Source organism: Clytia hemisphaerica, unplaced genomic scaffold, assembly GCF_902728285.1.
Source record: "Clytia hemisphaerica strain Z4C2 unplaced genomic scaffold, Clytia hemisphaerica genome assembly, whole genome shotgun sequence".
NCBI classification, from domain to species: domain Eukaryota; kingdom Metazoa; phylum Cnidaria; class Hydrozoa; order Leptothecata; family Clytiidae; genus Clytia; species Clytia hemisphaerica.
In genome coordinates, this window is record NW_027103394.1 from 1,470,142 (window position 1) to 1,494,523 (window position 24,382).

A 24,382-nucleotide genomic window follows, 5' to 3' on the forward strand; every position below is an offset into this window, starting at 1 on the left:
CTGATCTAAGGGGTGCCCTACACTTTGGTTGAAAAGTGTGCCGAGGTTAGGTAGGAAATCCTAACAATAAAACAATAGCAGCAATTTTTTTTGTGATATTCACTTTTTTTTGCTCGGAAGGGCTTAAAGCACGTCATCTAGCCATTCGGGCTTTACAGAAATCTGTAGGTCAGTCAAGAATTAAATGCACAAGAAAAACATTGTTAGAAATTTTTCCTTCTTCCAAATTCCAATTATGTTTCAAAAACAAAACCAAAAGATGAAGCAGCTTACTCCAAATAATGAAGATATTTTTAAAACAACAGAATTCAGAGGGGAGAGCTCCCTAAGTTTAACGGAGGGTTTGTATGGGGTTTGTATGACCCTCATGGATATTTGAGATTCCAAAACTTGTTAGAATTTGAATTAGTTTATCAGAAGATTAAAATAAAAAAACAAGTGGTTGATTGTGAAAAGAACAAAATTATCTAATAAATGAAGTGATAAATTGGAACATCATTTGATAATATTTTCTTGCAAAATTTCTTACAAAAAACTGTTATGGTGGACGGAAATCAAAATAACCTATCCAAGAATTTAAATATCTAAAAATCAATAAAAAAATGGCCAAATGGCCAAACAATACCGCCAAAAGCATATAAATCCCTCCATTTATCATAATAGTTAACGTGATGATCATATAGCTAACCTAAAGTTCACTTATGCCTAATTGTACAAAAAACTAGATTGCCAAATCCACTACATGCATCTTACAGATCCCGCGGTCGAAATTCTTTCCATAATGTATTGATGAACCTGAAGAAGAAAGATAAATTTGAAAGTGAAACACATTAAAACACACTTATACAGGTGTCTTTTTTCTGTTCTTTTGCAGTATAGATTTTCATCAACAACTCATCTGAACTCATCATACTTGTGTTATATGTCTTTCTTTCTCAAAAAAGGTGTTCATTATAAACATGATAGTGCTTCAAAAGGCTAAACATACAAACAAAGGTTACGTCTGACTCAATCTTTTTTGGCTTGTTGCTTCTTTTCCCATCTTCTTCGAGTAGCATCCATCATTTTGCGCGTTTGACCAATCACAAGCCATCTAGGGAGAAGGGTGGAAACAGCAAGGAACAACTCGTGTGCCCAGTACCCCGCCATAGTGGGCGTTAAACAAATGGCGTTTACCATTTGACAAGCGTACTGGTCGGCACTGGGAACTAAAAAACCATTAGAACGCATCTTTGACATCTTGGTAGCCACGAAGTAAGGGAACACAACCTGCCGAAAAAGTCAAAATAAAAAAGCTTTCCTCAATCACTCAGAATTTGTTCAATTATGATTTTCATAGCTACTTTTGAAGCCATAATATTTAAAAGTCGACTCAACACAAATTTAATTTCTTTGATTTAATTTATAGGCCCAATTGTAGACCCCAAGATATTCATCAAAGGAAAAAGTGTGCCAAATTTCAGCCAAATCTGACAATTTTTGAAGTCTTCAGGCTGCCCTAAGGTTTTAGCCTCGTTTTGGCGAAATACTCGTCCCCAGGCCCCAAAAATTAAAAGTTTTGAAAAATGGAAAAAAGATCCCCAGATATTCACCCAAGGAACAAGTGTGCAAAATTTCAGACAAATCAAACAATTTTTGAAGTCTCCAGGCTGCCCTAAGGTTTTAGCCTCGTTTTGGCGAGATACTCGTCCCCAGGCCCCAAAAATCAAAAGTTTTGAAAAATGGAAGAAACTTCCCCAGATATTCACCCAAGGAACAAGTGTGCAAAATTTCAGCCAAATCAAACAATTTTTGAAGTCTCCAGGCTGCTCCAAAGTTTTAGCCTCGTTTTAGCCAAAAACTCGTCCCCAGGCCCCAAAAATCAAAATTTTCAAAAAATGAAAAAAAAAAAACCCAGATATTCACCCAAGGAACAAGTGTGCAAAATTTCAGCCAAATACGACCATTTTTGAAGTCTCCAGGCTGCCCCAAAGTTTTAGCCTTGTTTTAGCGAAAAACTCGTCCCCAGGCCCCAAAAATCAAAATTTTCAAAAAATGAAAAAAACACCACCAGATATTCACCCAAGGAACAAGTGTGCCAAATTTCAGCTAAATCCAAGCATTTTTGAAGTCTCCAGGCTGCCCTAAAGTTTTTGTGACAGACAGACAGACACACACACACACAGACATTGTCAGATTGTAGCTCAACTGAAGTTGAGAACAGGAAACTGGCTGTTCCTTTTAATGTCCATAAAGGGAGATGGACGAACCTTTTCAAGCCAAATAATTGGGCAGATCTTCCCTGGAAAAATGCCCAAAATTATCAAAAGTTTCGGGAAAAGCTCATGTTTATATAAAGCGAGTCTACCAACCTGACTTTTGATTCCCTTCGCCATGTATTCATAGTGTAGAGATTCACCAAAGTTGTTGACAAAGCTCTGGAAAAAGAGAACAGAGAGAATCACATAGTTATCGTTGTTCCCCTCAGGTTACCAACGCAATAATGAACTGCAAATGTGAGAAGAGCAAAAGAAAGGACCTCAGTTGAATGAGGCTTGATATGTGTTTTCTCTTAAATCCAGATATCACACAGTGAAGATTTCAGATAAAATACTTTATTTATTTAATGAATTTATACTGCGCAGTGTCAATATATTGATGGGAAAGTCTTGGTTAGGATACCTTGGAAGCGCTGTAACCAGACAAGAAAGGAATTGGCATTAGTGAAGAAGCAGATGAAACATGAACCAATAATCCCTTCTTCCTAAATTGAAAAGAAAATGGAAATTACAATTTTTCATATAACTCGATAGAAAAGAAGATCATACCACTAAAATCATAATCTAGTTAACGTTGTTGCATAAAAGTGTTGCATTTCATCTCATTTCCACTTGAGTAGGCGATGAGAAGCAGGATAACAAGGGAAAGCAGTACCTTTGGCTGTCTGTTGTCTCAAAACATTTCAAAGATAGAACATGAAAAGAAATCATAAAGATTCACACCTTTGTACCATACCATCCAAAACAATTCTTGTCATCTGAAAATTAGAAAAATTTTATTTCAATGGCTAATTTTTTTCTTTTTCTTCTTTTGAATCAACGGATAGCATGGTCTGGAGTTTATTTCTGTCTGAACATGAAGAAGATTTGAACCACTCGACGAAGCCTCCATTTTGAAAGAAAAACACTAAAATCCAAATAACCCTTCAATAGCTACTTCGAGTTGAAAAAATGAGAACCCAAAAAAGCTAATTTGAAAAACCCTGTTTTTAAATATAAACAAATACTTAATCCTTTTACATTTCAAGCAACTAGAATCTGACAGACTGTTTTTGCAGTCGGTCAAAGAAAGCTACACTACAAATAGTATCATCAAAAATCAAAAAATTTTCACTCTAATTAATGAGGCTGGCTTTCGTAGTGGGTAACTTGCTACACTTGCTACAGAGTATTGACCTTGCAAAAGAAAAGTTCTCATAGGTGTGGCATTCAAAGAACGCACATCAATTTAACAACCAGAAAGATTCAAAAGAGATTTGACAAACCTTCAATACTGAAGTTACATTGATGTCAATCATCTTGTCGAAATACTAAAATGAATGAAACGGTAAAGGGTGTCATTATCAACTAAGTATTATACCTTCAGGGGACTAATTTCAAAGGAAACTAATTTTTCCGGTCGAAAAAATCACATTTCGCAGGAATAATATTTCGCTCTATTTTGGACACATTTCTATCATATTCCTAGGGATTTTTCAAACTTTGAATTTTGATGTTCATATTTTTATGGTTTTGCCAAAAAATAAGATACACACACAAACAACTGTTTTCGTGTAAATAAAAAGAGAAAATTAACATAAAGGACAACAACAATAAACATTTAAAACTGTTTTAAAGAAAATATACTTGTTCGCCATAGTGGAGATAAAAATCAGGGTGATCATAACCCATTCCAACATTATTCACTGGAAAGAAAAATAGGTATAAAAAATTTTTATTTTCATAAAAACTAACGATTTTTTAAAAAAATCTTCCAATGGAATGAAAAATATGGGAAGACCGAAAAATTACATATAAACAGATAAAAAAAGAAAAACTCTTTATTCGAAAAATTCAAACTCAATACATTTTTATGCAATTACAAACAATGTTATATTATTACCAAGCAGACCAATATCCAAGTTTCTCAGTTCTGTTTCGATCTTTGAATAATCCTCTGGGTTGGAGAAATCATAAGAGATGGTTTTTACATCCACTTTCCTGCCTTGAAACAAAGAGATAATTTATTTTATGCTATCTAGTGAATTTACATCTGAGGGCTTAGTTGGATACGATGCCAGCACTGGCTAAGATGAGCCCTGAAAGCTGTGCTTGGGTAGATATCTTTTTAACTAAATCTTTCCTTGTCTTTCAATGTGTGGGTAGTATGTTACATAGTATGTCACATTTTATTAGTAGCGAGCAAACTGTGCCACAGTTCAAGATAATTTGGTAAAAAATAAATATTTTATTGATAAAGCCTGGGGGGGGGTATTAACAGTGACGATAGAAACTTTGAATCTAAACCAAAGAAGCTGTAAAATCCTTGTGGGGGGTTGCACTCGAAAACTACTGCATGTACAGCCCAAAATGATGCCTTTTAAATTATTGACCTATACAGTGCAGAACAAATGGGTAAGTGGGTAAAATCTGGGCAAAAATTCCACTCTTAATTAAAATGCATTTTCTTGAGAGATGGTCAGCCATCAAAATTTTCAGCAATTTTCCCTAAAAACTTTGTTGTTCTCACTTTGTCCACCCTAACAGTGCACTTTATGAAACCTGAAAAAAGATACCCTTAATTAAGACCACTTATCTTGAGCACCTCAGGGCTAAATCATGAATCATGCACTTACCAATTTCTTGAGCTGTGGCTTTGAGTTTTTCTTCTGAACGACTTATCAAAACCAAGTTGATCCCCCGTTTCGCTAACTACAACGGAATAAAATGAGATTGTTATCTAATCATTCTGACAAAGTGTTTCTACAATTATGTTCTCATCATTATCTTTCAACTTACATTGAAAAGCCTCCCCTTCACTATATTTGACCTTGCACATTGGTCGTTATTCCCGCAACCTCTAAATAACCTCAAAGTATTGGGGAGAATTAATTTTCCAATCTTATATTTACAGTATCTTATTCTGGTCACTAGAATATAAGTTTAGAAAATCGTTGATGCAACAAGAGCAATTAAAATAGTTGATTTAGGTAATGCACTTTTTTTTTTAAAGAAACACACTTTTAAGAAACATGAGGCTCAGAATGCTTAAAAACTAATAAACATCTAAGAAACATGCTGAGGCTCAGAATGAGAAAATCACATTTTTTAATTCGATTTCTTTTTTAAGAACCTAACATAACAGTTAGAAGCACTTGAGAAAGTCAGAAAATCAATATAGAAGATAGGAAAGTACTGTAGATTAGTTAGTCTATTAGACTATTGTATTATCGACATGCTTCTTTTAAAGCTTGACAAAGTTTAGAAAAACATTTAAGGCTCAAAAGTCCGATTTCTTAAGAAACATTGAGGCTGCTTGGTAAAACTAGTTTCTTAAAAAGAAAAAGTAGGTCTTAAAAGTAGTTGAAACACCCTATCAATAAAGTGAATTCAATTAGAATCGTTGTTACCTGCTTTGCAATTGCTTTGCCGATACCATCTGTAGCTCCAGTCACCACTAAGAGAAATCAGTATCAAAAAGATGACTTATTTCTAAAAAACATCTTATTGACTGAAAGTGACAAGAACGTTTTTATTCTTAATAATAGCAGAAATTCTCTAATTTCTATTGACTTTGAAAAATTAGGAAAATTAGGAAAATGTTTGGAGGTTTTGCTAAGAACCATAGTGAATTTCAGCAGGCAAAATATCTAAAGTCATCTAATTCTCCTTTAGAATAATTTTTGACAAAAGGGAGAAACTTAGAAGTTTTGACCTTTTTTTAAAGGGATGAATTGCAAATTGGATTTTAAACTAATCATGATGTAGATCTTCATGAAGTCACTCACCTGCCCAGGAGCCATATTTTTTCAACTTCAAACCAAGACCCAGGTTCGGTAACAAATACAATTTGATCATTCTCATGAAAAACAAAACAAAATCTAAACCATATTTTGCAACCAACAAACCAGCTACATATTTTATTAACGTCTCCATTTTTTAACCACTAAAACGTAGGTAAAAATTTGGCAGGAAGTTTGATTGATGGCTGGAAAATCTATTTTACATCAGTGGGGGTTGATCCAGAACATCATCTGTAGTAACTGATTTTGGATGATTTTTAGGACCACCCACCCATCCTGACACACTTAATCCACCATGGTTTTGGATTAACTGTTTTTCAATCATAATCTTTGTATACCACCCCCCCTTAAAACAGTCTATTTATTGCATTAGGGCAAGCAACCCATGCTTTTGCTAAGATGTTGACTTGAAATAAAAAAGGTTGATTAAATTAAATCCTGATTACCGCTAATCCCGATTAGATTTCAATCGATTAGTTAATCCCGGCTTGTTTGAACGTCAGATTAACTACCGTGAGATCGGGTAACTTGCATCAATGTAGATAACTTGCATAGCCCTCAAATGAATGACCTGTCCGGTCATTAAAATACAAAGTTAAATCAAAACAAAAATGGTATAGTGGAGCTGCAAGCAGAGCTGCATAGTTCATTTGTTTTGAAATTTTGATTGGTCAGTCATTTGATGCATATACAAGTTTCCCTCCACTGATGAAAGTTACCCGACTTCACGGTACCGTCAACTACTCTAACTTGGGACTATCTGACAAAACATGGGACGGCAATTCGGCCACCATTTCCTGAACCTCCAAAGTCATTTGATTTTCTGAGTTAATGAACCACATACTAAAAAATGTACACAATTTTTCTTTCGCACTGAGTAGGCTATCAAAATATTAAAAAATCCTTATGGAACATACGCGATTGTCTGGAATGAAGAAGACCAAATAGTGGCAAAACGATGGAGCGTTTGACATCACTCGCGCGACAAGTTACATACTCATTATTTGTTATAATCACATCGGGCGATAGGGGGTTAGGCGGCGGGCGTTCTCCAACTCTCCAATCGGCGCATGGTCATTTTGAATGAAAACAAAAAAGTTAAAAAGGGTGCGCTATCAGTAAAAGTAATTGTGACATGTTATGCCAGAAAGTATGGTTGATAAACTTGGTGGAGTTATCAAAACAAATTTGTTGTCAAAGAGATTTAACAATAAGTGAAAATACAGGCCAGATATCAACAGTCCCATGTTTCAACCAATCGTCCTAAGTTAGAGCAGTTGACAGTAGCTAACCGTGGACATTTTGCCCAGACGGTGTCAATCGAGTAACTTCGAACGAAGATTGCAATCAAACCAATCAAACGTAATCAAACGCGATCAAATAATTGCTATTCGATTGTCTGACGCCATCAAATCTCAATCCAACAGGCGATTCCTGTGTAATATTCAATTGCACTCGATTACGTTCGAATAAATTTTGATTGGTTTGGTTGACAATGTTGACAATCAAATACATCAAATAGGATTGATTCAATTGATTGTCAAATACATTCGATTGATTCGATTGATCGTCAGTTACGTTCAATTGATTCGATTGATTGTTGAATATGTTCAATTTTAGATTGATTGTCGATTCTTTTCGATTGAATTTTGGCTTCGATTGTGTTTGATCTGCTTCACTGGCGAAGTTCTCTTGCCTATAGTGTACCAAACTCTTCTCTGCTGACTGGAAATTTAATGATGCGAAGTTGAGACAGCTTTTTCAAAATATAAAAAACGTCGTGGGCAGGGTGGTACTTGCCTATGCACCTTTCCTGATTTTCCTAGTACTTCTCAGGCTGCATGCAGGGTAAACTTTTTAAATCTTGATAAACAAGGATTCAAATTTAAATTTCAAAGCATTAAATCCCGGGATACATTTTGAAATTTTTTTCCATATCATTAAAAAAAGAAAATTGAAGAATTGAAAAATCGAACTCGGAGCCCCATGCATGTGAGACAGACGATCTAACTGCTTGAGCTAACCACGCTTTGAGAGTGGCGAGGGAAAGCGTGAACTTATAAGAAAGAAAAAGGAAAGAAAGAAACGAGAAGAAAATTAATTCCCGCTTTGATGTTATTATTGAAACAAAAGGATCAGTCATGCCGAAATTCCTTTCCACACATCAGCAATCTACATACTTTTTATAAATATAAAAACTAGATTGTAAAGGAAGATTCTAAAAAAAATAGCTGTTTTCTTAGACAATTACGTTTAAACTAATTATTCAATATATTTTAATATTTTTTTATTATTTTTTACTGTCTTACTATTTATTATTATTTATTATTGTATATAATATTATTCTTCCTTTTTTACACTTTTTATTTTTACAAACAAGTTTTTGTTAAATATTTGCGATTTTAGCTTTTTTAGGCTTATGCAAATAAATGGATAGAAATAGAAATAGAAATAGTGAGGTCTGTTAGCACAAAAATACTTCTGATGGTGATAATAAAGCATGAAATTTGGCACAGATGATCCTTAGAGGGTCTAAAACTTAATTTTAAACAGTAACACCAAATTTTGCCACCTGGCCACCTGCCAGATGACGTCAACAGGTGGCTTAGCAAAAATTTATTTTTTTGAAAATATTTAAAATCTGATGGTATCAGCTTAAAGAGCATGAAATGCTGATAAAAATTGAGGTATAAAACATGCCTTGAAAATCTTCCTATCAAAAAATACGGAAGTTTAAAGTTTTGTGATGACGTCATCATAAGCCTTTCCAGGCAAAACCTAAAATCCTGTAACAACGGAACTAGTTAACCAAATTTAGTGTTTTATGATATGGATTCATGTATAAAACATGAAATTTGGTCAATTTGTACCAAAATTACGAGGTTTTTAAGTTTTGCCTGGAAAGGCTTGTGATGATCATCAAAAAACTTTTAACCTCCATAACTTTTGATAGGAAGATTCTCAAGGCATGTTTTATACCTCAATTTTTATCAGCATTTCATGGTCTTTCCGGAACCATCAGATTTTGAATATTTTCAAAAAAATAGTTTTTTGCCCAGCCACCTGATGACGTCATCTGGCAGGTGGGCCAGGTGGCAAAATTTGGTGTTACTGTTTAAAATTAAGTTTTAGACCCTCTAAGGATCATCTGTGCCAAATTTCATGCTTTAATCACCATCTGAAGTATTCTTACGTTTTTATGTGCTACCTGACCTCACTATCAAGATGTCAATTACTAATAACGTAGTCGTCTAAAAAAAGGCTATTCTTTTTTAGAATCAACCTTACAATCTAGTTTTTATATTTATAAAAACTAGATTGCTGACGTGTGGAAAGGAATGTTGGCGTGACTGATCCTTTTGTTTCGATAATAACATCAAAGCGGGAACTAATTTTAATTTTCTTCTCATTTCTTTCTTTCTCATAAGTTCAAGCTTTCCCTCACACTCTCCAAGCGTGGTTAGCTCAAGCGGTTAGAGCGTCTGTCTCATAAGCATGGGTTTCCGAGTCCGATCCCGCTGGGTGTCAAATTTTTCAATTCTTCAAATTTATTTTTTTAATTCTCTTTCTATTATAATAAAGGTCAATCAAACAAGTAACTAGCATATATTACCTCCGCTCTCTGTGTAAGGTTTAGATAAGCTGTGATAGCATCACTTAATAAGAACTTTTTTAAGTTTTTTTTGCTTTGATGTTATTATCGAAACAAAAGGATCAGTCACGCCGACATTCCTTTCCACACGTCAGCAATCTAGTTTTTATAAATATAAAAACTAGATTGTAAGGTTGATTCTAAAAAAGAACAGCCGTTTTTTTAGACGACTACTTTTAATGTAATGTGATCAAAAAAGTGTGAGTTGTAAAAATAATTATTAGTAATTTATGACGTTAACAAATGTTATTTGATTTACTGTATAATGGGTTCAATTAAACAAATCTCTAAGTTTAGTTGACACTTTGGTATCTTTGTTGCGTCACAGCAAAAGGTTTGTTTTTATTTTAGTTTGTATCTTTGAAAGACCCCTTCGGAATTAGGCAGGGCTGTCGGATTTAGGACCATCAAGGTAACAGATTAAACCTGGCTGGGGATGCGGCACATCAAAAGCTGCGGCTATCATTCTTTCTCGATGGGAAATTCTCCGCTCCTTTATTTAGAGCTTTAAATAGCGTGGGTGGCCGCCGATCCGCCATTGGAAACTCAGATAACGAACAAGCCTGCTGTACTTGCGCCTTCTTCTTATCGCTTGATTGTACAATAATATCAAATCAACCGATCGAACAAGATCGAACCTAATCGAACATAATCGAAAGGACCAATCAATCAAACGTTATCGAATCAATCGAATGCAATCGAATAGCAAATCTTGGGTAATATTCGATTGATTAATTACAGTTGACAATCGAACGGCAACTCAGCAGCTAAAAAAACACCATTTTCTCTCCGGAAAGTTCCGGAGCTCTTTCGGTTCTTCCAGAGCAAGTGATTTTTATCACGATCTAAAAAACCGTTTAAACATTGTTACAAAAAATATTTGTCCCCAGGTGATGACCTTTTGGTCAAATAAAATACCCAGTTTTGAGGATGATGGTTGAGCCATTAATGAAATTGAATTTGTCACATTCATTAGCTATATTCAAATGCATCGCTGGTCGAAATATGGAAACTACCATGAGTCAGCTGATTATTTTGAAATATGCGTGTGCGCAGTTAGCGGAAGCGCACCGGAACGTTCTGGAGTTCCAGTGCAGACCAATCGCCGAAAATCGTGTTCCGGAATCTTGGTTTTCCGGAGCAGGAAAAAAACAGGACTCTTCAAATCTTAGGGTAATATTCGATTGCTATGGCGGCAATCAAAAATATGTTGCGTACGGGTTGTCCGACCGACTGTTTATTTACAAGAAAACCCGATTCGGAAAGTCGGTAAAATTGTCGGGTTTTTTTGGGCGCTGTTCGCAGGTTCAGATCTTTCCCATATAATGGCAGGCACGGGCGAACAGAGCATGTCTTTGAATCATTATTTGTTGTTCAATTAACCCACATTTGAGTCCCGATCAAGTTTTTCATGTACCCATATTGAAATTTTCATTTCAAAAGTCAGCAACGCGGTAGGGCCAATACCCGATGGGCCAAAAATAAGGGCCGCTTTAAGGTTAACACATGCGCACGCACATTTAGTTTGGTAAATTAAAGATGGCGGCATAAGATTCTGTTGATTGCCGACTTGATTCATCGGGATTTACTAGATTTACTACCGACCGACCGACTGGATTTAAAGATGTTTTAGGGCCCAAATGGAACATATTTTTGACTGATTTGACTGAAATCCGCCAAATTTTAAGTTCCCGCCAAAATTTCTTTTTTCCGCCATCCGCCAAATTAAATTCCCGCCAAATTAAACATTTTGAAAATATGATCTCTTAAGGTGTTTTTGCTATTTTTCGCTGTTTTGACGCCATCTTAAGGTTAAATTTTTAAGCGACCGCCAAATTAAATTCCCGCCAAATTTAGTTTTTTCGTCCATCCGCCAAATTAAATTCCCTCTGAAAAAACTTTTTTGGCTATCCGCCAAATTAAATTCCCGCCAAAATTTCTTCCTTTAAGGTAATTCTGGGTCAAAGCATGCAGGAACTGCAGGATTAAAATTTGGCCAATTTTTAATCAGGATTTAATCCAGCTTTAAGCCTATTTTTTTAGGACCCTGCCGCGCCGACGCACCGGACTGTCCGGTGGCAGAAAGTATCCTTTCGTTACACTGGACGCAATAAGTCCGGTGTCAGTCCGGTGTTACATACAGGGAATTTTGGACGCCGGACATTTATGAAACAAAAAATTAAGAAACACCGGACCCACCGGACTGGACTGGTCATGTCCGGTGTTTTGATTGTCTGGTGGAAAAAATATCCTTCTTCGACACCGTACATCTGACTTCCTTAAGTCCGGTGTAGGTAGAGATTGTCCGGTGGTAAAAAAAATTCTCATTTTACACCGGACTTTCGCGTGTCCGGTGTTCGTTAAAAGTCACGGTACATCGGCAGGGTCTTTTTTTTTCGAGCAACCAAATGGTTTATCCCTCAAAACTAAACAATATACGGTAAGTATAAGCATCACCATCAAAGTGCTCAAGTGAAGGAATCATTAAAAACAAGCCTACTACCTCAAACTTTCAGCACATATTCGTTGGATGCTGCTTGTTTTCGATTATCTGAAGGTGATGTGCAATTGTGAATTGTGCAATCAGCCTAGCCTTTGCAAAATGATGCAAAAAATGTTATCTATCTACAAGTACATTCAGTATACTAATATATTGAGCAACGTTTTATCATATTGATACGTCTGCATTTTCAATAAGATTCCATAGAAAATCGGAACACGTCAGTCGATCTAGACACGGTCTTCCATTTTGCCCATTTAGAGGCAGTCTTCTGGACGTTGGAATGTGCGTACTGAATGTGCGTGAATGTGCTCGATATTACCTGAACGTGGATTTGTAATCTACAAAACCGCTCGCTCAAACAGGTCCATTATCTGATATTCCGATGGCGTATTGGCGGCCGCCCACGCTAAAGCTCTAAAGGAGCGGGCCAATATACCATCGGAGAGAAATAGTAGTCATCCATTGATGTTCCGACATAAGTTTAGCCCTCATTTTCGGGGCCGTGCTGAACGCTCAAAAATTGTTTTTTTGAGATCTGGCGCCTCAAAAAGACCGTCAAATCACTGTCGTTAGTTACCACGTCATGAGTATGTCGGCAAAAATTACAAACAATATGGCTGATGTAATTTTCAAAAAATGTGTGCTTTTATGGTTGTTTTTGGTTTCTTTTGATGGATTTTTTGTAGTTTAACTGTACTTATCACTCCCTGAATATTAGTTTTAGTATCCAGTGTAATTTCTGTATGTGCACCAACCCAAAAAATGTGTTTCTACCACAGAAAAGTTGATAATCATAACTTTAGTTTTTGTTTGTTTTGATGGCTGATTTTTTCTGCACTTTCTCAAATTTTATACCATTCAAAGACCAAAGAAACTAAAGCAGGGGGAGGGGGCGTACGGGGTTTCTGATTTCCGAAATTCCGAGCATTTTTGACCTGATTTCCGATATTCCGCAAAAATATTTCACTAATTCCGATACCGAATTTTTTTCTGTAGATAATTTTCACTTAAAGAAAAACTTGAACAAAAAAAGGAAGAAACTGTGGGAAAAGAATATTTTTGCCACATACAGTACAACTATTACACCCCGCGGACACCGCACGCTCCAAAGAGGTGGTACGACACAGAGACCAGAGGACACAAATTTCAGTTAAACCCCCTACCTCAAAAAAGGAAGTTTGTAAAAGATAATGCGAGCGAAGCGAGCGCGAAGCGAGCGCGAAAAATTTTCCTTGACTTTTGCTTTAAAATCCACCCTTTTTCCCTAAAAAAAGTGTTGAGAAGAGTAGTTTTCCCTGACTTAGAATGGAAAGAGAATATTCTTTCCTGACCAAAAACGTCAAATTTTTCGTGTTGTAGTAAAATAATTTATTTCAAAAAATAACCCGGCCAGCTTTACAATAGTCAAAGTGTGTTGACTTTAAAAAAAATAAAAAATAGAGATTCAAAGATTGACTGAAAAGCATCAAATTCAAGGCATTCTGGAAAAAAAGCTCCCTGACTTTTCCCTGACTTTTGAGAAATTTTACGAAAATTCCCTGACTTTTCCAGTTTTCCCTGACTTTTTCAAAAAACAACCCATTTTCCAGGTTTTCCCTGACCGCAGGGAACCCTGTTATAGAACTGGATTTTTATCGTTCCGAATGATAGGTGATGATTTGACTCTCAGTAAAATATTAACGCCTTATTATAAAAATTTTGACCTTCTCACAAAGCCCTCGAGGCATCGTACCATTCATCGTACCAGCTTTGGTCCGTTTTGAAAAAGCTTCAATTTTTCACTGCTTACAAAAGGTCAGCGAATGAAATAAGATTGTGTTGTGGAGCAATCTATACCTATACCCATCATATGTGCGCGCGAACGCCGCTAGGATCTAGCGCGCGCTTGTGCTTGACGTCATTGATTCAGAAAGCGTCTTTTGTGGATAGAAATTAGTGAGGTTAAGTCCCAAATTGGTAAAATCGCGACCATGAAAATTAAACAGGCTAGTGAGTTTCAACCAATCAAACTTCGTATTTTTTCGTCCGTCATCGTGATTATCCTGGTATGCTTAACCTCAGTATTATTTCCGAAGCACACAATCGGATACCGAAAAACCGGAAACTAAAACTCTTCAGACCGAATTTCCGCAGTAAAAAAAGTCATTTTTCCGAAACCGAAGTCTTTTTGGATTCCGAAATACCGAAGTGTTTTGACGTGATTACCGAAATTCCGCATAAAAACAAGCCCATTTCCGCAATACCGAAATCTCGTACGCCCCCCACTAAAGCAGGTATGTTCCTATGGGCTTAGGCTTTTATCAGTAACTTTCATGTTGTTATCTATCTTAGACCGTCCCCCAAATATAACTGTTGTCCACCGGCCGACAACCGACAAACCGACTTCAGTGTTTCAGAACTGAAGTTTTTTTGGATAAAATCTTTATTAAACTTCACAAAAGTGTTCATCGAGAGTTAGTATTCATTTTCTATAGCTTTAGTTTTTCTTTTAGTGTTATTTATAGATGCTGATTATGACTTTTCTCTTCTTTTCAGGCTTTTTTGTGTACAATGTTATTTCTATTTTGTTTTTGCTTCTGTGATCAGTTTAAAGAAGGAAAAATACTTATTTGAGTATTTCTACATGCCCTTCTTGTGAAAAGAATGATAATATTTTGCATGATTCCTTCTCCAAAAAGTTTTGTATTGGAATTTATTTCGTGAAACCTTTTGAAGTTTTTTTCTGACCCAAACTTTGTCGGCAATTTTTGAGCGTTCAGCACGGCCCCGAAAATGAGGGCTAAACTTATGTCGGCACATCAATGGATGACTACTATTTCTCTCCGATGGTATATTGGCCCGCTCCTTTAGAGCTTTAGCGTGGGCGGCCGCCAATACGCCATCGGAATATCAGATAAACCGAGGATGGTCTAGCTGTAGGATTAAAAAGCACATGTCGAAACAAAATAAGAGGGGGTATATGTTAGAAATCCTGCATTACTGATTACTTAAAATAAACAAAAAGAACGACAGATTTCATAAAGAACGATAAATTAAATAAATAAATTTACGGGGGGGGGGGCAACTTAGGCAAAAAAAATTAAGTGGTTGGGTTTTTCACCTTTCGCAGATTATCTAAGATAAGACCTCTTCTAAGGGCGTCCCAAATCACGCATCACGCCTCAAACTTTTGCTCTATCACGCATCACGCCAAAATCTTGATCACGCCATCACGCCAAAAAAAATCTTTAATCACGCCATCAAGCAAGAAAAAAGTCCCAATCACGCCATCACGCAAACCGTTGGGGGGCCTCCTCATTCGACAATTCAGCGGAAAGCAGTCACCGACAAAAAATGAATATTCACAAATATCTGTTCTTTTTCTGTTCTTTCTATTATATTTTCTGTATTTTCGTGATTTTGTGGATTGTCTTTTTTAGTTCTGTTGTTGTACGTACTTTGGTTGGTGTCTTTTAACTTTCAATTCATTCTTCTTTTTCTCTCTCAGTAAGTACGGTCGCTCGAAAGTGGGATTCCGCACCGGGTTCTATTCTAGGCCGACTTTTTGTACTTTCTTCGTTTTCTCTTTTTGTTTTCTTTCATTTACTTCTCTAATCACTTCAAGATAGTGTCAGGCCAGCACTAATCCTTTTCTTTCGGGAAGATGACAGGTGACTCGCGGGTGGCAGGGGATGCTTACTCTAGGTACCGCACCACCTGATCTCAGACTTCGGTCTTCATCTTTTCATACTTTTTCCATTTTCTTTCGGTTTAGATCTCTTTTCATTTTAAATATTGGGTTCCTATTTGCTAAATTTGTTTTAACTGTTCTAGTAAATGTATCTCTAGTGAAATTTGGTTTGTTTTGTCTTTTGTCTTTTAGGTTTTTGGGTGTTAAAGTTCATGTCATTTGATTGTTGTTATATATGATGTGGGAACATTTTTAGTGTTTTCTAAAATTTGATTAGCTTCTTCAGATATAACAGATCTCAATTATTAGGTCGGAGGTTTTTGCTACATCCAACATTTTCCAAGTCACCAAATTTCCAAAATCCCTTAGAACCAGACTGCATCTCCAGGTCCAGCATGTCTCCCCAGAACAGATATTTTGAATAACCCCTATCGGTAATACTCTGTACCAGAGTGTATGTTACAAGTTTATCGTTCCTTAGTACACTTTGTACGCATTGTCTATTTGATGAAAAAGTTCCCGTACGGGCCTCTCTGCGATAAAGTATGATTTATATGAATAGCAACAATTCTCTCATTGTCTCCCCTCTCTCACCCGCGCTTTATCGCAGCTGTCAGTTTGAAAAATCTCAAATCAGAAAGGACAATGACAATAGACCATCTACGGCAATGAATGCTGAAATTAGCCGTAGATATCCAGTCTGTGTACAGACTACCTCGCATTACCGTAGACAGGAGGGGCGCAAAATTTGTGTAGGAGAGCAAATTAACTGTAAAAAGATAAAAAATGTAAAAAGATAATTAGAGTGCTATAAAAATCTGCTCTCCTACACAAATTTTGCGCCCCTCCTGTCTACGCTACTGATCTCGGTAGTAGATTACCATCGCCAGGTTGTTTCCCACCAAAAAGTTTTGTGGTACATTCTTCTTACGAATATTTCATCATTTTTAACACCCCCTTCTCACAGACCCGGTAGGATTTTTTCAGCCAGTGGGGGTAAAAATAACGGACTAAAACTCGACGGGGATTAATAATCCCCTACTCTTGATTGCTGGGGATTTCAATTCTTTCGTTTTCAAGTCAGAAGATTCAGTGGGGATGGGAGACATAGCATAAGATCTTTCAGTGAGGATTGGTTTATTTGATCATTTACATTGGGGACAAAAATTAGAGGATAATTTTCCAACGGGGACGATATTTTGGTCAATTTTTCCAGCGGGAAGGGGTCCCATTGGGTCTGTGAGAAGGGGGTGTTTTTTACTTTAGACTAATTCTTTTTCTGGTTAAAAGATGACTTTATATTCCAAAATATCAAAACCTGGTAACAGCAAATAAATGTCTAGTTAGTCTGAATCTTTTTTCGCTAGAGGATGAGCAGAAGCCTAAGGTCTAGTTTACTGGTGGTACTAAATCTATAGTTTTTAAGCCCTCCGACCAAAGTTAATGAATTTCTCTCTCTTTCGATGGGTGTAGAGGTTTGTACGTCTTAATTTTAAATCTATAAATAATGGAATGACAGAAAAAACAAAATTAAGCATTTTTTCCGAATCCTAAAAAGACCTGCTTAGCTTTTTGAGGCTTTCTCGTATTTTTTCTAATTCAATTTTATAAATTTCACGGGTGGAAATATCGCATGAAATTGTCAATTCGATAAAATATAATTGTGTTCAGCATTCTTTTTCACAAGGATATTTTCTCCATATTTTTCTTCCGTAATTGGCTCCCTGAAAATCGACATCTGGGTGCCATTTTCCCCTTTCTTATTATTTACAGAAGGAAAATATATATTGGATATTGAGAAATTTGTTAAGAAAGTCAGTAATCATCATAATTCTCTTTGAAAGCCTTCTGGTTTTGATGAATCACCTCTCACGCGAAATTGCTCCTCTACTTTGCTTTTGTTTAACTTTTCAATTTATTTCTCGTCCCCTTTTCTTCTTTCTTTACGAATTTCAAGTTTTTGCTTGACCTCGCACACACCAATTTTATGATACGATGTGAAAGGAGAAAAGAAAATTGTTTTGAAATTTAAAAAAAAAACCTGTTTATTCGATTACTTTGGAAACTGATTTCAATTTTGCGTAATTATTCCGAAATCAGTAAGGTTAGATAACTTTATGGCTTTTATTTAAAATGTTTATAAAAACTGTGTGTGCGAAATTGATGTAAGTCAAGGTGTTCCTGAATAACACCAAACCAAAACGAAAACGATTTTTTGGCTTCTTTAGAAAATATGGGCAATTTTTGTTTGGACTTCTTTTAATGAGATGCTTGACATCGTATTAAGGGGCCCTATTAAGGCTTACATTGGCATATTTGCGTAGAATCTGTTTCGTCTACTCTCTTTCTTCTATTTTCTAAGAACACGGTTAAGGAAGCTTTGCAATGCATTATGGAGAGTTTTAGAGGTACAAGCTTCGCAATGCATTATGGAGAGTTTTAGAGGTACAATCAAGGACACAAATGGTGAGACAGACAGAACAGAGGCAAATTAGAAGCTGTGTCCCCCGGGTGTCGCCCCAATGGTAATGTTCAATGAACGATGAGCCAGCCGTACAAAATGAATGATGAGACAGCCGTATACAAAATGAACATTGCCTTTAGGGGGGGGGGCATTCTATTGTTTTTCAGCATTTTCCAGTGTTTTTCCTAAACATTAATGCCCATGATTGTGTTTAAAAATGACGGAGAGTGTTTTCCTTTTCCTCATAAGGAAATGAGGAATCACCGTCATAAATTTTGAATCCCTCAGATCCGCATTTGTTTCTTCCATTCCAGGCTTTTCGTGGTCTTTTCAAAAGTTTTTTTATGTCTTTCTTTCTTTGGATTTTATTTTTAAGCAAAATAATCCTGTTCAAATCCTACTGATCCCATTATTGGATCTGTCTTCATTTTCTTTTTTCATTTTCTTTTTCAAAGAGTCTCAAGAAGGGTTTGAAGAAAATTCTTTAAGAATTGAAAATTAGCCCTGGAAAATTAAATTTCAATGGAAAACAAAAAGCGTTTGCGCTATGTGATAGACTTAGATAGATGAGGAGTAATTCTACCTGGTCCTCAATCCAAGTAAGAGAGGTTATAACAAGTTGAAATGTTCCGTTAGTACTTTGAAATGGTTCTTTTTTTACGATGCTTTTAGGATGTGCCAAATACCTTCAGAATGCTCTTTCGTAGAACCAATCCCTTTTTTGTCGCAACTTTCTTCCAGCCGTATTTTATAAAAAGGCACACACCCTGTTTATTATAAAACCAATTTTTTACGGCGCTTGTAGGATGATTCCCAACACGGAGAATGTCCCTTCAGAATGCTCTTTCTTAGAGCCGATGTTCACCTCTCGAGCAGAGACTGTGCGCTCGGAAGCTTGCAAACGTTCGTATCTTACATAATAACAGTTAGCTGGTAGTTGAACTTTTCTTGCGTCATCAGGATAAAAGAAGGAGCAAAGTCTTGCCTCTCTCATAAGCAGTGGGCTAGGAACTAAGTTTTCCCGCTTTTACGCGTAGTGGGTTAGGAACTAAGTATTTCCGCTTTCATAAGCAGTGGGTTAGGAACTAAGTCTTTCCGCTTTCATAAGCAGTGGATTAAGAACTAAGTCTTTCCGCTTTCATGCGTAGTGGGTTAGGAACTAAGTTTTCCCGCTTTCACGCGTAGTGGGTTAGGAACAAAGTCTTTCCTCTTTCATAAGCAGTGGGTTAGGAACAAAGTGTTTCCACTTTCACGCTAGTGGGGTAGGAACAAAGTTTTTCTGCTTTCATGTGTAGTGGGTTAGGAACAAAGTCTTTCCGCTTCAAACGTAGTGGGTTAGGAACTAAGTTTTTCATACGTTGTGGGTTAAAGAGGAGGGTGAAAAAGGGGAAAACTTTTACTAATATAACTACTGAGGAAAGAGACTAATGAATTTTTAACAAGACTCACCCACGTTCAGTGTTTTCCTCTTTTTCTTTATATATAGTTTTCATCAGCCGTCCTACGACCTTTTTCCTTCTCTCTCTTTCTCCCATATTTCTTTCATTTCTATGTTTGTTATGTTGTGGTAGGTTTTCCTTTATTTTCTTCTTCTAACTTTCTTCGATTTCTCGTGACTGAAGAAAAATGTTAGAAAAGAGAGTAAATATAGTGGAGTAAGAATAAATATATTTTGATGGTTGTGAACCTTCTCGATCTTATGATGATGATGATGTAAATAGCTTATTTGTAGCTGAGATGAGTTAAAATTTGCCACATCTTTTGTATCAAAACAAGAATTAAAAAAATCCACTGAAAAACACCCCCTTCTCACAGACCCAGAATGATTTTATCAGCCATTGGGGGATTGGTACTCCCATATTTGTTATGGTTGGGGATTTGAATTCCATTGTTTTCTAGCCAGAAAATTTAGTAAGGATGGAAAAATAACACAATATTTTGTGTTAATATCGTTTTATCTGATTATATTTAGCGGGGACAAAAACTGGATGATATTTTTCACCGGGGACGATATTTTGGCCAATTTTTCCAGTGAGAAGGGTTCTCAGTGGTTCTGTGAGAAGGGGGTGTTGCACAGTTTTTTAAAAATTGTATATAATGAATTCTTTTCTGGTCTCTGTCTCCGTGAAATGCTTTTTGTACGAAAACGATCGGTTAGAATTGGGCATTCTTGACAGCCGAGATTTTTATTGTGAAATTTATCTGGTTGAAACAGAATAGCTTTTCTTTTTTGAGAAATTGGCCTTTCTTTAAAAACATTTGTCTAGCATCTTGCGATGATTTGTAATCTTTGCTGAAAACAGTTCAAAACCCTATAATGCTCTTCAGAGCTAACACCCCTGTGTTAAAGACCCGGTGGAACCAACCGGTACTTAAGTCGGGCGCCAGTCCGGAATTCTTCTTTTTCGGTTATCTCTATTTAACATAGCCTTTTTATTCTCATGTGCGAATCCGTAATTTAAAGTCATTTACATCTTTTATTATCTCACCTGATTGAGAGGGAATATTCCCGGAGGTACTCGTCGCTGTTTCTTTCCTCGATAGTCAAACCATTATTACTGTTTGAAATCACTTGTCCGATGACATATTTAAGTATAATAATTTATATAGATAGGGCACAAGTGTATGAAATTGTAACACACCTGCAACAATGTTGAAATATTCTGTCTCTCCACCTGGAGAAGATATAAATACTATCCGGAAGTCAAAAAGCGAGAAATAAGATAATAGCTCAAGGCAAGGATTTGTGACTGAGTTGAGTGGGGACAAAATCCATTTTGATTTGGCTGCTGTTAAGTATTTTTAAACGATGAACAAGTTTTCCAGAAATTGCGTCTCCATCTTTATTTAACTAAGAGGAAGACGAGCTTTTTGTGTTCAGTTTTGAAACTAATGCTAGCTCCTGAAATAAGAAAACTTTGGACGTGAAAATTACTGTAAACGCTGTAAACATAGCATGGCTTTCTATGCTGTAAATTCATTTTGTTTTAAAGCTTCAGAAAGTTGACAACTAAATATTCACACCCTTGAGCATGATGACATTTTTGACAGTAAGGTTTCATAAAAATTGACACATTTTCAGTGGAAATTTATTTGAAATATATCACTGAAACCGAAATTTATTGAATCTTTAAGATAAAATAAGCCTTTTAACTTCAGGGAACTCTTTTCTAAAGCCGTTTACTATTAATGGCTTACTCTTGTCTCCCGAATAGACGGGGGGGGGGGTCCGAATAAGCAGGGAGGTAGGAAAATTTTCTAAATTCTAATAAGTGGGGGGGGGGATGGAATAAGAGGGGGGGGTAGTTTGAACACAGATTTTTTTCTAACTGGTATCAATTTCAACAACAAAAAATAAACTTTAACAAATAAACACGTAAAATAAGAACCAATACTAACAAAAAGTAAAATTTTAACAAGTTTAAGGTCTATCTACACTGTAATAAAATATTGAATTATTTGAATTTAATTAGCAGGGGGGGGGGTCTTAATAAGAGTGGGAGGGGGTGGATTTTTTTGTCTCTTAACAATTAGCGGGGGGGGACGTCTATTCGGGAGACAAGAGTATCAATATTTTGTCAAAAGTTACCTTACGTGACAAGGATCATGTGTGCCAAATTTCATTCAAATGACCATAACTACAATCGGTGACGAAATACTTGGCACAAAAGGGAAAAAAGGGAAATTCACTGGGTCAGTAGAAAAGCCTAGAGTTAAATATTGTCGGGATAGCATTTTTTTTGATAACTTCCAGAGGAATATTGACTGGACCGAGCGCCTACCCTGAGTATCAGAGGTTAAGTTTTCAAAAAATATATTAACCTCTGAAGACCAACAATAGAAATCTTATCGCGCATGTGTCAATCTAATCACTGTAGAAAAAATCAAAGACGAAGAGCAAATATTACCATATTAATGTCTAGCAGACTGTATCAGTATGCAGTTTACTATTTACGAATTCCCCAGAAACCTTCAAGTGTAATTGAAATGAGTTTATTTCGAAAGAAATCTTTTACACGATACCAAAATGTATATGTAACAGTAATTACTAAACTTTTAATTATGGAAAGGTCACTTTAATTGAATCAAAATAATAGACCAAGGATTTATTATACACTGGATATACAAGTAACAGATTTTTGCCGATTTCTCGTGTACTAGCTATGTCCGCAGTAATGATATTATTGTTCACTCTCCTTCCCTCATTAAATGATTTTTCGAAGCATTTTTATTGCATTTCTTATCGAAAATCACTCATCCAATTCCCAAAAGAGACTTAAAACTTTCCTGTGAGAGTCAGATTTTTCCACTTAATTGCTAATTATAAGTCGTTATGACGTTTCAAGCTGTTTAAAAGATGCAAAAGACGTGTTGTGTATAAGAAATTTTATGTTGACACCGGAAATTTTCAAACTTCAACCTCAAAAAACCACCTTGCCACCACGTGCCTCCAAAGGATTTTCATACCACAGTGGAGCCAAGACACTCAAGTCTTATGTATGTTAATTTCAGTTCTTCTGGGGACAGTCTTGGAAAGATATTTCCAATTGAAAATTTCGTGTCACTATAAGCATTTTGTCTGAATTTCTGGTCTAATGATGTTTTCCTCACATTAGATTTTACAGATGTATCCTGCTTGGTATGCTAGCCCTACTTTCAAACTTTTTTTCTGCAAATGTACAAAAAGAAAGAGCTAAAGAACTTTTTTAAAATAAGACTGATAAACATTTTTTTAAATCAGACATCTTCTAGCCGCCATGACCTGTGCTATTCACGGTACCGAGCGCCCTATTGAGGGAAATCACTAATATCTTTTTCACATTAAGATTAGTCGAAGTGTATGTATTATGTATACAATCAACGAATCTCGGAAGGTAGAGTATATGGGATTGACGCAAGTTTGGTTGTTAAACAACTGAAGTAATATTTAGCAAATGGATTAAGTCCTTAATCCATTGTACGAAGGCGCAAATGGTAATGGTATATTTATATATATCTTCCATATCATCTTTTACATCCTTCCATTTTCATTTAACTGGCTATTAATATGTCAACTGTTTCCTCTTTTTTTCCATTTCCATTCTTCCTTTTCTCCATATAAAGGATTACGATCGAGCGTGTGTGGGAAAAAGACTTATTTTTAGCGTAGCTTTTTATCACTGGAGGTTTTTGGTCTCAAATATAGCATCTTATCACTTTCTTATTTATCATGTCTTCCTCTTCAAATCTTTCGCTTTGTGACGTCACATTTCATAATGGCGGTTTTTTGAAGTAGGGCAGTGTCTGAGGGAAGTAAAGAGGAAAGACTTCCAGTCTCTAAATTATTGATGACGTGTTTTTCTTCTCTTCTTCTTGATACAAAAAGAAAAACGGGACAAAGTTTTTCATTAGAAGACAGCTTATGTGAAATGATTCAACGAAAGAGAGGAAGAAAATGAGTTGAAGCTTAAATCCTTATATAAGAGGCAAAATGTAAACCTTGGATATTATTTGGATGATGGAAGACAAGGTCAAAGTGTTCTGATTCGGTACAACTTAGTGTACAAGTTAGGTGTTTTCTTGGGGGAAATGGTATATCATGCTGTATTTGAGAATTTTCCCGATTTCCCGATTTCCTCTAGGGTAGGAATTCCACTTATCATAATAATGGTTATGAACACCCCTGTCTCACAGTCCCCAGGAAAACTTTCTCCCACAGCGGGAAATAAAAATTTCTATCGAAATTCTAATGGGGATAAGATATCAATCGTTCTTAAGGGCTCTGACCATAGTGAATTTTTAATATTTGTCACTTACAAAATATAAATTTCTACTTGATATAGCCCACAAAACTGTGGCATGTTATACATTTTCTGTTAGGCCAATTATCTGTGAGTCTGAAAATTTAAGAATCACAATGAAAAAATTTAATGAAGAAGAAAATGAAGACTTTTGCAAAGAAGAGTATTTCAACTTTGAAGAGCTTAGTTTCGGCGAAGAAAATACATTTTGAAAAATTTTTTGCGGTAGATAGTGTATCTTTTATCGAACTAAAATTAGTTTTGCGGAAAATT

General features: G+C 36.0%; 2 protein-coding genes across 3 annotated transcripts; both read right to left on the reverse strand.

Moving 5' to 3' along the window:
- Positions 1 to 483: 483 nt before the first annotated feature.
- Positions 484 to 3,584, reverse strand: LOC136824919 (very-long-chain 3-oxoacyl-CoA reductase-like). Of its 2 annotated transcripts, none has more exons than XM_067080906.1 (6): positions 3,524 to 3,584; positions 2,982 to 3,016; positions 2,662 to 2,743; positions 2,352 to 2,417; positions 1,002 to 1,269; positions 484 to 795 (listed from the first exon to the last, which is right to left on the reverse strand). In XM_067080906.1, the coding sequence occupies exons 1-5, from the start codon at positions 3,554 to 3,556 to the stop codon at positions 1,009 to 1,011; spliced, it is 477 nt and encodes a 158-aa protein (XP_066937007.1). In that variant the 5' UTR covers positions 3,557 to 3,584; the 3' UTR covers positions 484 to 795; positions 1,002 to 1,008. The 2 variants fall into 2 exon arrangements, with proteins under 2 accessions (XP_066937007.1, XP_066937008.1); XM_067080907.1 differs by having other exon boundaries at positions 989 to 1,269.
- A 270-nt stretch (positions 3,585 to 3,854) lies between these two features.
- Positions 3,855 to 6,202, reverse strand: LOC136824920 (very-long-chain 3-oxoacyl-CoA reductase-like). The gene is made up of 5 exons (XM_067080908.1): positions 6,026 to 6,202; positions 5,648 to 5,694; positions 4,874 to 4,949; positions 4,141 to 4,242; positions 3,855 to 3,943 (listed from the first exon to the last, which is right to left on the reverse strand). The coding sequence occupies exons 1-5, from the start codon at positions 6,171 to 6,173 to the stop codon at positions 3,870 to 3,872; spliced, it is 447 nt and encodes a 148-aa protein (XP_066937009.1). The 5' UTR covers positions 6,174 to 6,202; the 3' UTR covers positions 3,855 to 3,869.
- Positions 6,203 to 24,382: the final 18,180 nt, after the last annotated feature.

Bases quoted from the DNA above. Each gene is read 5' to 3' on its own strand.
- LOC136824919 (XM_067080906.1), bottom strand. From the start codon at position 3,556: ATGATTGACATCAATGTAACTTCAGTATTGAAG. The intron at 2,418-2,661 runs GTATCCTAACCA...CTCTTTTTCCAG, and splicing joins CTGGTTACAGCGCTTCCAAG to AGCTTTGTCAACAACTTTGG. The intron at 1,270-2,351 runs GTTGGTAGACTC...CTTTTTCGGCAG, and splicing joins CGAAGGGAATCAAAAGTCAG to GTTGTGTTCCCTTACTTCGT.
- LOC136824920 (XM_067080908.1), bottom strand. From the start codon at position 6,173: ATGGAGACGTTAATAAAATATGTAGCTGGTTTGTTGGTTGCAAAATAT. The intron at 5,695-6,025 runs GTGAGTGACTTC...GATTTCTCTTAG, and splicing joins AAAATATGGCTCCTGGGCAG to TGGTGACTGGAGCTACAGAT. The intron at 4,950-5,647 runs GTAACAACGATT...ATTCCGTTGTAG, and splicing joins GCAAAGCAATTGCAAAGCAG to TTAGCGAAACGGGGGATCAA.